At 44.7% G+C, this 14,971-nt stretch overlaps 1 protein-coding gene across 1 annotated transcript in view; it reads left to right on the top strand.

The window, feature by feature from the left end:
• prkcea (protein kinase C, epsilon a) overlaps window positions 1–14,971 on the top strand; it is a 30,044-nt gene that overhangs the window by 13,175 nt on the left and 1,898 nt on the right. The window contains exons 2-14 of the mRNA XM_076759306.1: window positions 2,455–2,518; window positions 6,883–7,048; window positions 7,157–7,191; window positions 8,529–8,617; window positions 8,896–9,025; window positions 9,478–9,620; window positions 10,230–10,332; window positions 10,973–11,187; window positions 11,767–11,940; window positions 12,023–12,177; window positions 12,384–12,522; window positions 13,004–13,192; window positions 14,357–14,503. Coding sequence (XP_076615421.1) covers window positions 2,455–2,518; window positions 6,883–7,048; window positions 7,157–7,191; window positions 8,529–8,617; window positions 8,896–9,025; window positions 9,478–9,620; window positions 10,230–10,332; window positions 10,973–11,187; window positions 11,767–11,940; window positions 12,023–12,177; window positions 12,384–12,522; window positions 13,004–13,192; window positions 14,357–14,503 — 1,749 coding nt within the window. The remainder of the gene's footprint in view (window positions 1–2,454; window positions 2,519–6,882; window positions 7,049–7,156; window positions 7,192–8,528; window positions 8,618–8,895; window positions 9,026–9,477; window positions 9,621–10,229; window positions 10,333–10,972; window positions 11,188–11,766; window positions 11,941–12,022; window positions 12,178–12,383; window positions 12,523–13,003; window positions 13,193–14,356; window positions 14,504–14,971) is intronic.

Here is a 14,971-nt window from a genome sequence, read left to right as displayed (position 1 = left end):
CTAAATTCGGATGTTTTTGCCTTCACATTATTCATCTGATAGCAGCGGTAGTTTTCGTGCTTGTGTCTGAGCTTCCATATGATCTGACACACGAGTCCTGCTGCAGATCTCAGGACTGTGAATTCCCTCCCATGCGACGGCGCGTCTCATGCGGACGCGTGCAGCGTGTCCGATTGTCTGGCGCTGCTTCGCATTTGTTTCTGTGCCATCTTTGTGTCTCATGTTCAGCAATGCATGGACATGTATGTGTGTGTGTGTGTGCGTGTGTGTGTGTGTATGTCGCTGCCTGTGTGTGAGTCTGTCTGTTGCATAAGAGGATCTGCTGCTGTCCCAGAGCTTAACTAAGGATTTAAACCTCTCTTTCTCACTCTCTCTCTCTCTTCCTGTGTCGTCTGTCTCTTCAGCGCTCTCTGTTGCACTCTCTCTAATCTCTGTAGCTGCATGCATATTGTGGGGGGGGGGGCTGATGTCATTATTTGTTGAATAAGTCTGTGCGTATGCAGACCGTCGTATCTTTGCTCGTGCAAAGCAGGAACATTTCTTTCTGTTCTGTGCGCATGTGAGGTTCCCAGAATAAATTAGCCTCCATTTTGATGACACCTGCTCACACACACTCAGAACTCATTATGACTTGTAGCGTTAAGAATAAATACAAATGTGATGTTTTAATCAGCCGTAGTTTTGTTAAAGTCACTCTTCTGTATTGTATGTATTTTATGGCACGTTCGTGCAGCATTAATGGATTCTAACTCAGATAGTTTAGATGCCACAGTGACATCATTCCTTGTTTCAGCAGCTTTACTTCCCCCTCAGTTGTCCTCCAACGACTACTCTGTGTTTTGGCAGTATAACAGATATTGATTCTTACCGTTTTCCAGTCTGTCGACACACAGCGGACTGGGCTCACTGGTGATCTAAAAATATGAGTTTTGGATGAGTCTCCGAGCATCTGAGCGTTTACTTTATCCAACATGCAATGCTGCAGATTTGTTGGCTGCAAACTCAGCACAAACAGAACATTTTGTCAGGGAGGCTGATTTGACTCTAATATTTCATTTGTTTAGTATTTTCTAAAGGTTTAATGCAGCCCTAAACCTTTTTATCGCTGCTGTTGTTAATAATAACCTGATATTCACACGATGATATACAGAAAGTTAATGTTAAACCTTATGAAAATGAGGGTGCTCAATGTTATCTTCCCCCAGTCTGGGAAGGGACTCACTGCTCACCTGCAGCTTCATTGACTTGATCATGTTCCACTTTTAAAATTGGGCATCTGGAAGTTCTTTCCTCTTACTTTAGCTAATCCTCGTTGAACCTCAGTGTTTCAGGTTTGACCACAGGCCCAATGTGTGGCCTGTTGGTCCATCCCTGGTCCCTCACTATGTACCAGTACCTTGAAATGGACCAGTTACTGAGTCAGGCTGCAACTAATGATTATTTATATTATTGATGAAACACCAGAAAACCATTAAAAATGCACGTCAGTGAAAAATTTCCTCGACGTCAAGGTGACGTTGTTGAATGTTTAATTCAATCATATTTAAGTGTATAGGTCTATATTTGAAATGATTGATTATCAGTACTTTGTCTTTTCTCTAAAGCCTACTTCTTCTGTTTTTAAAACCCAAAGCAAATATCAGCTGTAATCAAGCCCTGACAGAGCATCATTCATGTTGATGGTAATGAAAGTTGTAATTGATAATGATGCTGATGATAATGATGGTAAAGGGGATGATGATCATGATATAAATGAGGATGATGGTGGGACTAGCAATGCCGGACACACTGATGTGTTAATGATAATGCACTGATGGTGATGAAGGTGACAACTTGCAGTTAAGCCTACAAAGAATAAATTGTATCAAGATTATCATGATTGACGAACAGATTAATCCTTTGGTTTCTAAAATTTGAGAAAACAGCTAAACTTGTCTTCACATTACCTCAAGACGATGATGACCATCAGACCAAACATGTTTAGTTTATCATCACGTGAGACAAAGAAATGCAGCAAAACTGACAGTCTGAACTTGTATTTTTGGCATTTTTGCCTGAAAAATGACTTAAACTTAAACAACAAGCCTTTCCTCGGCAAAAGAAAATCAAGTTGTGTTACTTCAGCCGGACCACCCCCCTTGTGGGACGTCATATTTGTTGTAAATACCAAGTGTTATAATGCAACGCCCTGTTCTAAGAAATCTTCATCCAGATAACGTATCAGAAACAAATAGAGCGTTGATACCAGGAGTAAATGCGATAAACATGGTGATGTTAATGCTGATAATGATGCGAGTGGTGGGGCGGAGTGCAGCGCTGTTGAAGATAATGACCTCCTCCATGTGCACTGGTGTGTTTGTTTGTGCTGGAGGAAAGCCCCCCTGCTGCACTCACTGTTCAGCTGTGTTATTTCTCACTGATTTACTCTCCGTTTCTCTTTCTTTGTCTCTGCAGATTGACTTGGAGCCGGAGGGGAAGGTGTACGTGGTCATCGATCTGTCCGGATCCTCCACCGAAGGTAAAACCACCATCGGTTTCAGTCTTGAAAAGCAAAGGAATCACGCATCCGAACATGGCGGTGCTGAGAAGTACAGTAACAACATGGCCAAAGCGGACAGTAATGAGTCTGGAAAGGTGGAGCTATTTAAAGATAGTAAGCTGCGGGTGTTGTCCCTCTTCCTCCATATCAACTGCTAACATCATGAACTCCATCACAGTTTAAATTTATTGAAGACCTGGACTCCTCTTTTAGCTCTGCTTTGGTTTCCTCCAGCTCCTGAATTAAATATCTGTTTCTTTAGCAGCTGAACGTTACACTGTGTTCACCAGAGAGTCCCCACGTTTGTCTGTCTGCAAACTGGTGATGGACAGGTGGATTTATCACTACAAGAAACCCCTTTCACATTACTCATCATAATTTGATCCATTGTTCATGTAAATATAGTAATTAGTGCAGCTTTAACCAATTCCATCTCATTTTGCATAAAAAAATGCGTAGCTTAAACATGAAGGTTGCAGGAAATGCGTTATTCAGCAGGACTGAATAACCTGCAGACCATTTTCACCTGAAGCTGCAGCAGTTTTGTCGTGTGTTCAGGTCATTGTTTAGCTTACTGCTCACATAGTGTCGTAGGCTGTTGTTTAGAGCCACAGCAGGCAGTAAAAAAAGCTCTAAAACCCACTGTATGCTACATGCTAAGCAGATGAACAGCAGACAAACACAGTCAGCAACCAGCCTTTAGCAGCTAAAGAGCCAGATTTTTCACTCAGGAGGTGGTGGAGTCCAAAAACTGAGCTAAAACAGACCGAATATTAGACTTATATTTGGCCAGAAACACAAGTCCAGACAGCTGATAATTTTGCACCCTGTTAGCAGCTGTTAACTGCTAACAGCTTCAACTTAAAAGGTGATGATACATCAGTGATGTGCAAGTTCACACTTCACAAGCTGAGCTCACAGTTGAGCACAATCAATGAACACTGACGTCGCGTTCACAACTTGTTTCCACTGCCGCCAAGTGGCCAAAACATCAGTCATTCCAGGTTTAACACAACATATTGTACATCCATCCTCCAGCATTGAAACGAGAGAGGCCAGAGAGTGAGATGAAGAGATTACTGTGAAAACATGAAGCTTTAGGTCTTCCTGTTTTCCTAGAAAGTAACTGAACAGAGCTGAACTCTCTCTCCTTCTCTCTCTCTCTCCTCTGTTTCCTTCCTCTATTTGTTTGTATTGATTAAACATGGAAACATCCAGAATATCTCCCTCAATTACCCTTTCCGCACACATACGCTCACTCACATCCTGCCTGATAAGAGTCATTTTCACCTGCACCTGTGCATCTTCGCACCTGGTTATAAATAGAAACAGTTCCCTGCCTTCCAGTGAAGGTGTGCACGTGCTTATGTGTGTGTGTGTGTGTGTGTGTGTGTGTGTGTGCGGGTGCAGCAGAGAACCCCAGCAGTGTGACACAGAGGTTAGTTTCTCTGTATAAAGATGGATAAAGCGAGCAGTAGAGAGTGAAGAGAGAGGGAGTGGATTCTTAAAATAGTAGGTGAGATTGAGCCACGGATTACACACACACACACACACACACACACACACACACACACACACACACACATATGCAGACTCAGGCGTCCGTGTCTTGCCCTCCTCATGGATGATTGGACACTCTGTTGTGACCTCACGACCCACTCTCCTCCCACTCCTGAACTTCCTCCCTGAGTTCAGCCGGCTTGAGAGCTCGTCACGTTAATGTATGCTGATAAAAACAAATGGTGTGAGTGTGTGTGTGTGTGTGTGTGTGTGTGTGTGTGTGTGTGTGTGTGTGTGTGTGCTGATACGAGGGATGGAGAGAACTAGAGGAAGAGGTGGTATTTTTAGCAGATTTATACTTTTTTTCCCCCGGTGCAATCTGTTCTCTGCAGCTTCGGAGGCTGGGAGGACTTGTTCTTCTTCTTGTTTTTTACTCTTTTCTCCTCTTCATCCTTTTGCATCTGTTGTTCTCAGGAAGCAAATTTCAGTAATCTGACCTAATCTGACCATCTGCAGTCTCTTCCTCTCTGTTTCTGGATCCCCTGCTCTCTCTTTCTTCATCCCTTTCTTTAAATATTGACTTATTATATTTAGTTTTAAATATTTTAAATGACTGAGCACTTAAAAAACTAACTGGAGTAACATGAAAAACTTCTTTTTTTTCGTACATCTAGGAATTAATTACATAGATTCAGTGCAAAATTTAGATTTTTTGACATAAAAACAGAAATACAAGTACAAAATTACATGTAAGTACCAAATAGAATACAATGCAATTAAGAAAGAGAAAGACATTTATGAAAACTAAAAGGAAATGAAAGTAAAAACCATTTAAAATCCAACATTTTGTGGAGCCACTTTAACTTCTTTTGCTGTAAGTGTTTCAGCTGCATCTTGACTTGTTGCTGCCATTAAGAAACTCTCAAAATAATCCAAATTTTAAGCCGTTTCAAATGATTCAGCTACACGTTTTAGCACAGAAGTCACTTCTATCTCAGTTTTATTTTTATTCAGTATCAAAAGATTATTTAATAAGTGCTTCTACAATCCAACCCAATGTTTTAGGAACCACTTCAGCTGCCACTTCACATCACTTTAGCTGCGTCATTTTGTTCCAATGCTTCAACTTCAGCTATTGCTGCCATTTCAAAAGCTCCAAAGAATCCAAATTTTACATGTTTTTAATCAGATTTTGCAGAGGTCAGTATTAACAGCCAAAGAATTAAAATGTGAGGACGTGTCAAACTTTCATTTCTTTGAGTAAATGCAGCTTTTTGTGGTTTTATTTTGATTCAGTGTAGGAAGATTACTTTGCAAATGTGTCTACAGTCTTTGAGGAGCCACTTCAACTGAAGCTACAGCTTCATTTCCTCCAAGTGCTTCACCTTAACTGAGTGTTGCACGTCGACCACCTTGTTGAACATTTGAGGAACCGCTTCACCTTCTTTTAGTACAGATTCATTGTATTTTTTCAGAAAATGTTGCTTCTTCTGCTTTAATTCATCTTTAACCCCAAAAGATTTTCCAACTCAAATCTTCCACCAGTCCATGATGAATTCTCCGGTTCATTATTGGAGAGGCGGATGGACTTCTGTTGTGTTGCTGCTCATTTGTATGTCATGTTTGTTTGTATCACCATCTGCACTTCAGTCCTTCGTCCTCTTTGTCTCCACTGTCTGCTGGTCTCCTCCGTGTCACATGTGAATCTTCTGTCTGTCCGTATGCGTGTGTTTGTTGGACGGCCATCTTCCAGTTGGCCATTCGCAGAACCCGAGCACGCCTGTCTCCACGGCGAACACTCCTAACTGTTGTTATGCCTCGCCGCCCCGCCTCGTCAGCATGCCTGTGTGTATGTGTGTGTCCTGGACAGATGGATGATGTATTATGTAAAACAAAGTGATCCCAATAATGGCCTGTTAAGCTGTCTCCACGCACACACACACACACACATGCACAGATACACAAAAACGCACACTTCCACTCACACACACTCCCACTCACACACGCACACGCACACACCAGGTCCCTAGACAGCCTGTCTGTATTCGAACTCTGGAGAGGCTCAGCGGTAACCACATCTATAACGCACCCAGGAGAGGGATGCAGGGAGAGTGAAAGAAAGGCAAACTAGGACAGGAGCGCGGAGAGAAGGAGTGTGTGTGGGAGTGAGCGTGGAGGTGGTTCTCTTGTCTTAAGGTTACCCTCGGAAAGCATTTATGTTTCCGGGGAGATGCGGAGAGGAAGGGAACGGCTGGTTGGATGGTGCTCGCTGAGGAGGAGTATTTTAATATGCTGTCCTTCGTTTTAGTGCCCACACATGGAAGTATAAATAGCACACACACGTACGTATGCATAGGCCTCTGGTAGGTGTGGGGTGTTTGCGAGAGAGAGGGAGGGGAGGGGAAGGGGGGAGGGGGGGGGAGGAAGATGAGAGGCCGTTGAATGATTAAACATCTCGAGCAACATGATGCAAATGATCCGTATTTGTACAGTCTCAGGAAGTAAAATCAGCGTGCATGAGGAAACATCCTCGGTGACGTGTGCGATAACTCATCGAAAGCTGACTCAGAAACACGCAGAAGTTCTCTGTGCAGGTTCTTTTTCGTCGATAAACTTCAAGCAAATCAATCAAAAATGAAAAGTGAAATGTCAGAAATTGCAGTTTTTCAGATGGCTGCCTCCAAAAGCCGGTCAATTCCCGTTGAATTCAATTTTCCGTTCATGGCGACTGTACGGGGGGCGCTCCGAGTGACAGCTAGCTGCTAGGTTGACAGGTGAGGTCACGTAGGCCACGCCCATGCTTCACACAGTCTTTGATAAACTTGTGTGTATTTACCCGACAGCCTCTGGGACCAACGAGAATGAGGAGCGAGTGTTTCGAGAGAGGATCGGTCCTCGCCGGCGACAGGGCGCCGTCCGAAGACGCGTCCATCAAGTCAATGGACACAAGTTCATGGCCACCTACCTGAGACAACCAACCTACTGCTCACATTGCAGAGATTTTATCTGGTAGGCCACACACACACACACACACACACACACAGATCTGTCTGACCCAGTATGTTTCATTAAACCAACCTGGCTGAAACGCTGACTCCTCTGTGTGTGACCTGATAGGGGCGTGCTGGGGAAGCAGGGATACCAGTGTCAGGGTGAGTACTTTGCTCTGCCCGATTCCAATTTCTCAAGTAACGCTGCACGTCATGTATTATTGAAGAATGAGAACACAAGAGGGATTACATGTTGCTGAATGCCAGCTGTGATTTGGTCACGGGCCGTCGTCACTGACAGCCATACGGAGACAAACTTGAAGATGACGGCACGTCACTCTTGCGTTGTGATGCAAACTGCAGATGGAGGGCAGGAAGTGATTTTCTGCATAGGAAGCGCTATAACACACAGTCAAAATGCAGATGTTTTGCGTCGATTACAGTCTTTGTGGAGTTGTAAAATCCTGTCTTTGAGTATTAGAAACAGGATTTTGGCATCTGATAAGCCTTTAAATGTATTCATCTGTTTCTCCAAATGGACCCAACTGGATCGTATTTCATGTCTCAGCGGTACCTTAAACCACAGGCGCCCACCGACGCAGCCCCCTGCACTGCTTCAACACAGGCCTGTTTTCGCTCTGAATGCCCACCAACAAATGACGTTGGCTGTTTTAAATATTTGACCACAAGGAAGATATTTCCCAAATGTCAAGGCTTGTTTCAGCTGTTTTAATTAATGCAGCTGTCCACACAGGCTACAGTGATGGTGTGTTGGGCTCTGAGCGCTGCCAAACACAGGTGACCCACACTCAACACTGTGCCTGAACGCACCGTGTGTAGATCCCAACTGAGGACCACTGCTGCTCCGCTAACATGCCGCTCCAATGTGGTGACATTGTGTTTCCTTAACCACAGATAATCTGCGTTGTAGTTGTCCTACTGTCGAAATAATGACATTGAAAACATTGAAAGTGATCCAGGTTTGGCAGAATCATCCAACATGAATGTGTTTTCTTGCGAGTGGGCTGAGTATCGATTCCTTCTCTTGGTAACCCCTCAGTACCTCACTGTGTGATCCTAATTGGGATCATTCATATGTGTGAGGCTGCAGCTCCACAACACCCTGTAATGCTTTTGTAGATTCTAATTATGTTGTTTATGAAAGTTTAGAAAATGGCATTTGTACATTTGAATATTGGCATCTGATGTGGGTCAGTTACGTCTGGCTGATACCTGACCCCTTTAATGAGGTCACCGTTGGCACGAATATTAAATCGACGAATCAAATCGATGCTTCGCTCAGTGCCACAGTGTTGCATCAGAATCCCTGCAGAACATAAGATTACCTTTTAGGATATTATCACTTTTATTCTGCCCGGTTCATCCAAACTGGGGATAACGCTGATATCCGCATCACATGCTGTGTTGATGCCCCTCTGCTGATCAGACCTGAAACCGACTGCTGTTAATTTTGTGAACGCTGATGTTGATGCTTCCAGTGTGCACGTGTGTCGTCCACAAACGCTGCCATGAGCTCATCATCACCAAGTGTGCCGGGATGAAGAAGCAGGAGGACACACCTGAGGAGGTGCGCACACTCACATGCAAACATCAGGGTGCACGCGGAGCCTGTTGGTTTGTAGCTCAGATGAAAATGTCCTCTGTGACGTTAATGACCGCCACACGCACCGAATCATGTTTGAGCCTTTCAGGCCTTTCGTGAACCAATCTGTGTCACTTAAGGTAACATGTGTACACTGTGTACTAACACTTGAGCCACATGCATTATTCCTGTGATAATGCGACAGTGACCTCTTTCTAACACCGTGTGTGTGCGTGTGTGTGTGTGTGTGTCTCCCTCTGTAGGTGGGTTCACAGCGGTTCAGTGTTAACATGCCCCATAAGTTCAGTATCCACAACTACAAGGTTCCCACCTTCTGTGACCACTGTGGCTCCCTGCTGTGGGGCCTCATGAGGCAGGGCCTGCAGTGCAAAGGTGAGTTCAAGTGCAGTGGGGATTCTCAGAGTGAGCGCACATAGATGCATCTAGAGGTGCTCGTGTTTTGCAAGTTCACTGGAGCTCAAGCAATATGTGCATATATTTGAAGTCAAAGGCTGTGAACAAAACAGTAAAACCACACATGAAAAATGACTCTTTAAAGGATTTTTTTAGCATTTTAACTTTATTTATTATACTGTTTTCTCATGCATTATTATTATTATTATTATCATACATATATATCCAGACTAAACTGTATCTTTCCAAAGAAAAATACCAAGCAGCACTCTGCAGTCTACTGACAGACACCTGTTTGCTATTCATCACACCTGCGACCTCCCAGCGCAGTTTGATGTCTTTAATGAATAGGTAACATTTAAAACAGCGTTTGAGTCAGACGTCCTTTCTTTGTCTTGCCTGAGCCATTTTCATGTTTTTCTCGTTGGCAGTGTGTAAGATGAATGTGCACAGGCGGTGTGAGACCAACGTAGCTCCTAACTGTGGCGTGGACGCCCGAGGAATCGCGAAGGTCCTGTCTGACCTGGGAGTCACGCCCGATAAGATCTCCAACACGGCACAACGCAGGAGGAAGGTAACGGCTCGCACTGTGGTCCCACACAAGTAAAGATATCTCCATTATTAAGATATTATATTTGAAAGCATCTCATCCCCTGAAATAATGACAAACTCCTGCCTCCACGCTGGTATCTGCCCCTGTTTGGCTGCATATTCTTATCATCATTGAACAGTCACTTCATTAAAACAGATGGGTGGTCGCCATGTTTGGTGTCGCATGAAACACAAATTCTTTACTACAGTTTTATCTTTTTAAACCACTAGTTTGACATTGTGGGACCCAGCAGCTGGTTAGCTTAGCTTAGCATAAAGACTGGAAACAGGAGGGAACACTTAGCCTGACTCTCCGCAAAGGTAACAAAATTCAACTTAAAGCGCCTCTAAGGCTAAGCTAAGCTAACCAGCAGCTGGCTGTAGCTTCACATTCACTGTACGGACATGGGAGTGGTGTCAATCATCTTAACGAACTCTAGGATGAGCAAAGTGCTTCCTCTTTTGAGAAATCATTGAGGCGCTTCGGCTCGCTCAGGGTTTTAATCTGTGTGTTTCTGTGGACGGGCGAGTCAAAAATAAAAGTCAGAGGGCAGCGCGACAGAACGGTCATGTTGTCTCTCCCTCTCTCCAGTTGACTCCAGGGCAGGACCCTCCCCAGTCTCCTCCTGAGCTCTCCCAGACTGAGGAGAACAGCTTCAGCCAGCCAGCTGTCCCCACCTCCCCCTCACAGCAGGGTAACGCTGAGCGCAACACACACACACACACACACACACGCACGCCAACACCCAGCCATCAGAAAACACAGATTTGACACAAGCAGGCGGACATTTCAAAGCCCTTTGAGATGCGTTCTTAGCAGCAGGTGGTGTTAATGTGTTAATTTTACCAGTGAGTGGTAGTATTTCCATTTCAGGAATAATATTATTGCTCCTTTTAAAAAATAAGTAGTTAAATCTGTTATTGTTGCCGTGGATGTAAGATTTAGCTTGAATTATCTAAGAATTCTCCCCCACCGCCCACCACCGCCATTTGGCTGTCACAGTTAGTCATCGTCCTCTCACACTTTCGAAGCTGAGAAATAAAAGTTAACTTTCTCTTCCTGGAAAGATTCCCATTTTTGTTTTATGGAGCCGATGGTAACAACGCCGGTCACTGCTGCTATTTAATCTCAGAGATACTGTAACTGAGTCATCCCAGGCTTTAACAGAGGATGCGATCATCGTTTTTGAAAAGTTTATTGAAAAGTGATCAGGAAGAAATGATGAGCAACATTTCTAAAAACCATCGAAACTCTTTTTTTGCATAACGAGCTGAACGCTGACGGGGAATAAAAAGACGTTCTTCGCTGATCTGCTGTTCCGTTGACACCCACAGACTTGGCAGGGTTAGATCGCCTGCAGGACGCGCTGTCGCTCGACCAGCAGGGACCCCAGCACTCCTCCTCCTCCTCCTCCTCTTCCTCCTCCTCCACCACCTCCTCTTCCTCCTCGTCCTCCTCCTCGGCAGGCAGGGAGAACGGGCAGATCCAGAGGAGGAGCCTCAAGGACTTCAACTTTATCAAGGTTCTCGGCAAAGGCAGCTTCGGGAAGGTGCGATGACACGGAGGAGGCGTTTGAGGGGGATGTCTGTTTGTTTACAGCTCATTGTTTTCATTATTGAAACATGTTATCACCAGAATCTTCTTATTTATAACCGCTGAATTATCAGGAGATGTCAGGGAATATCAGAGCTCAGAATAGACCAGTTCACATGTGAATGACGTTGTTTGGAGGCAGCAGGCATGAAATTGTATGAATTTGTGATGTGTTAATTGCAACTTGCAAGTTAATTTAATTCGCCTGCGTGAAAGTCCACGTCCAAGTCCACCATCTTTCAAACATGCAGTTATGGTTAAAGCTGCACAAATCAAAATGTTTCCATTAACAGCTGATCACAAGAAGGAGCTGCTTGTTTTGGAGTGAGTTAGCGACTAGCTTGTGAACATGTAGCCGCTGAGGTGGAGACAAAAACAGAGCTTAGAGGAGTGTAAATACTGAAGTTACATTCACAAAGTGGCGACGATGACGCCTTTTCAGTGCACGAATGCATTCTTAACCCAGACTGGAGATGTGTTCATGGTGCTAACATCTCCTGCTTTCTGTCCTCTCGTCTGTCATCCTCTCGTCCAGGTGATGCTGGCGGAGCTGAAGGGGACGGAGGAGGTCTACGCCGTCAAAGTTTTAAAGAAGGACGTGATCCTGCAGGACGACGACGTGGACTGCACGATGACCGAGAAGCGCATCCTGGCCCTCGCCCGCCGACACCCCTACCTCACCCAGCTGTACTGCTGCTTCCAGACACGGGTGGGACCACCAGACAGCGCAGACAGATCTGATGGTTCCTCTCTGCTTCCTCTGTCTCATTCCTCTGTCTCTCTCTCTGCAGGACCGTTTGTTTTTTGTAATGGAATATGTGAACGGAGGAGACCTGATGTTCCAGATTCAGCGATCCAGGAAGTTTGATGAGCCTCGCTCTCGTTTCTACGCCGCCGAAGTCACCTCAGCCCTCATGTTCCTGCACCGTAACGGGGTCATCTACAGGTAAACGCCCCCTTATCTACAGGAATTTCAGCCAAGGACACCCCAAAGTAGGTTCTTCATAATATTCAGTCTGTCCGGAGAATTTGATCAGTTATTTGAAGACCTCCAGGACATATTTGGGAATTTCATGCTCACTTCTCCCAGCGAGACCAACTGTTATGGAAAGCAGGTGGTGCTGATTCTCTCTGCCTGTCCTCGTCTCTCAGGGACCTGAAGCTGGATAACATCCTGTTGGATGCAGAGGGACACTGTAAGCTGGCAGACTTCGGCATGTGCAAAGAGGGCATCATGAACGGAGTGACCACCACCACCTTCTGCGGCACGCCCGACTACATCGCCCCTGAGGTGAGCCTCGCTGTGGCGTATTCTCCTTTGGTTCTGTGCTCAAGAGCAGTTGGATTCATCATTTGGTCCATATAATATCAGGAAATAGTCAAAGTACTAAACCTTATTTCCCCGACTCAACATATTCAGATGTCTAAAATCGAAAGATGTTAAGTTTAATTTCATAGAAGACGAAGAAAACCAGCAAATGTTCCCATTTTAGAAACTGGAACCAGAGGATTTTTTTTTGGCATTTTCGCTTGAACAGTGACAAATGCTTAATCAATTATTTAAATATTCTTGTGCTATGGTTTAGTGGACCTGATGGAGAATTAGCGCCACCAGCTGTTCGCCTCCAGGCGCTTAGCTTTTGTATTTTCTTTTCTGTAAATTTGGTTAAAGTTTGCTCTACACGTGAGTGGAAAACTGGCTAAAGTTAGAAATGTTTCATCGAGAAGAAAGTGAATAAGGTTTGTTTTGACCGTGTCGTGTCGGTGTTCAGATCCTGCAGGAGCTGGAGTACGGAGCCTCGGTGGACTGGTGGGCCCTGGGGGTGCTGATGTATGAGATGATGGCCGGACAGCCTCCGTTCGAGGCCGATAACGAGGACGACTTGTTCGAGTCGATTCTCCATGACGACGTCCTCTACCCCGTGTGGCTCAGCAAAGAAGCTGTTTCCATCCTGAGAGCGGTACGTGGCGTCTCCGCGCCGCCTCCTCCAACACTTCCTTCATTGGATTATTAGAGTTAGGAGTCAGTTCTCTTCCAGAGTGCTTCTCTTCTTCTTTTTCCTGCTGGCGCTCGAAGGCGTCCATGTTTAATTTTAGCATCATTTAATTCAGGAGATTTTGTTCCATTTCGAAAATGTACTGTGTGCTTTGCTTTTTGCTTCTTGCCGCGTACATCTGAGACTTTTATGACCAAATCAGCAGAAACTAAATCTTCCTGTGAGGAGGTCTGAAGACAAAACCTTTCCTTTCATGTGACGGCACAGAGGATAAAATGAGTGGAATTTGGGCTGATTTTATTAGTTTCAGTATTAGTTTTTTTTATCATAATGTGAGCAGCATCTGTTAGGGGAAAGGTGTCAGAAGTTCAGAATAATTATTACAATAAAAAACATTTTGTGATGGCAGTGGATCTGAAGTCATGCAGAGGTCTCACAGTAAACACATGCAGCAATGCCTCCTCATGCTTGGTGTTTCCTACACAGTAAGCTTTTTTCTAAAGTCTAGTTTTTATTTCAGTTAACCATTTTAGTTTTTAGTTTAGTTTTAGTTACCGTTCAGGATCCAAACATCCTAAAAAATAAATACCCGTAACAACACTCAGCAACTTTCTGAACCTCGCTCCATCCCCGCCTGTGAACGACTGAGCCTTTCCAGGATGGATTCTCTGTCCTGCGTTCCTGTGGTCATTAACGCACAGGTGTTACGATTCACTCTGCTGTGATACTGAGAAGAATGAAAAAGTCAGTCAGAGAGGTCAAAGTAATGACAACGCGATCATAAAAGCACAGCAGATCACAAAGTGCTCTTACAGTACTGAGCGGACCACAGAACAAAAGAGAGCCAGCATTCAGTGACAGTAAATAACACCAGCACTCTGCTGACCTGTTTCATCACTCCGCCGCTACGCCTCTTTGTTTGTACCATCCACAGAGCCATTAATGCCTCGGCGCTATTATTAGCACTCAAATGCTTTCTGCTCGACCCTCATTCTGCTTCTGTCCTCGTCGGTTTATGGATGAAACTGTTAACCGCAGCGCAGCGTCTTAAAGGGGCTGCTTTTAGACGGTATAGTTTATAACTAAATGTGTGTGTGTGTGTGTGTGTGTGTGTGTGTGTGTGTGTAGTTCATGACCAAGAACCCGGCCAAGCGTCTGGGCTGCGTGGTGAGCCAAGGCTGTGAGGAGGCCATCAAGACCCATGCCTTCTTCAGAGAGATCGACTGGGTCCTGCTGGAGCAGAGAAAAGTCAAACCACCCTTTAAACCCCGGATTGTAAGAAACACACACACTCACACACACACACACACACACACACACACATGCACACTGCATAACTGAGGATTTTAATTTAATTCCCCTTTACTTATAGACGATGTTTAGATTTTACTCTCCACACATGTAAAAGTCGTGTCCTGCTGCAGGAACACTTTGCTCTGCAGTTCACAGTAAAACGAGGTCGTCTTGTGGTGAGAGCAGCTCCGAAATGATGGAAAACAGAGGGAAAATTCATAATTACATTTTCTGTGCAGTTTTTTTTTTTTTTTGCTTGAGGGTGTGTTCCCATCCCAGTGTTGGGAACCACTTTCGTAGAACATGTCGGTGACAACATGCACAGGTGTGTGTTCTCACTGAGACGGCAGTAAGTGTCATTGGTCAGAAGGTGTCGCTCTAAAATCACTTTGACAGCACTACTGAAGAAGTTTCCTCCTCTGATGTCTTTTGTGTGTGTGTGTGTGTGTG

The sequence above is a fragment of the Chaetodon auriga genome, chromosome 20 (assembly GCF_051107435.1).
Source record: "Chaetodon auriga isolate fChaAug3 chromosome 20, fChaAug3.hap1, whole genome shotgun sequence".
NCBI classification, from domain to species: Eukaryota; Metazoa; Chordata; class Actinopteri; order Chaetodontiformes; family Chaetodontidae; genus Chaetodon; species Chaetodon auriga.
Note: the sequence above shows the minus strand (reverse complement) of the source record. Positions and strands in the feature narration are given on the sequence as shown.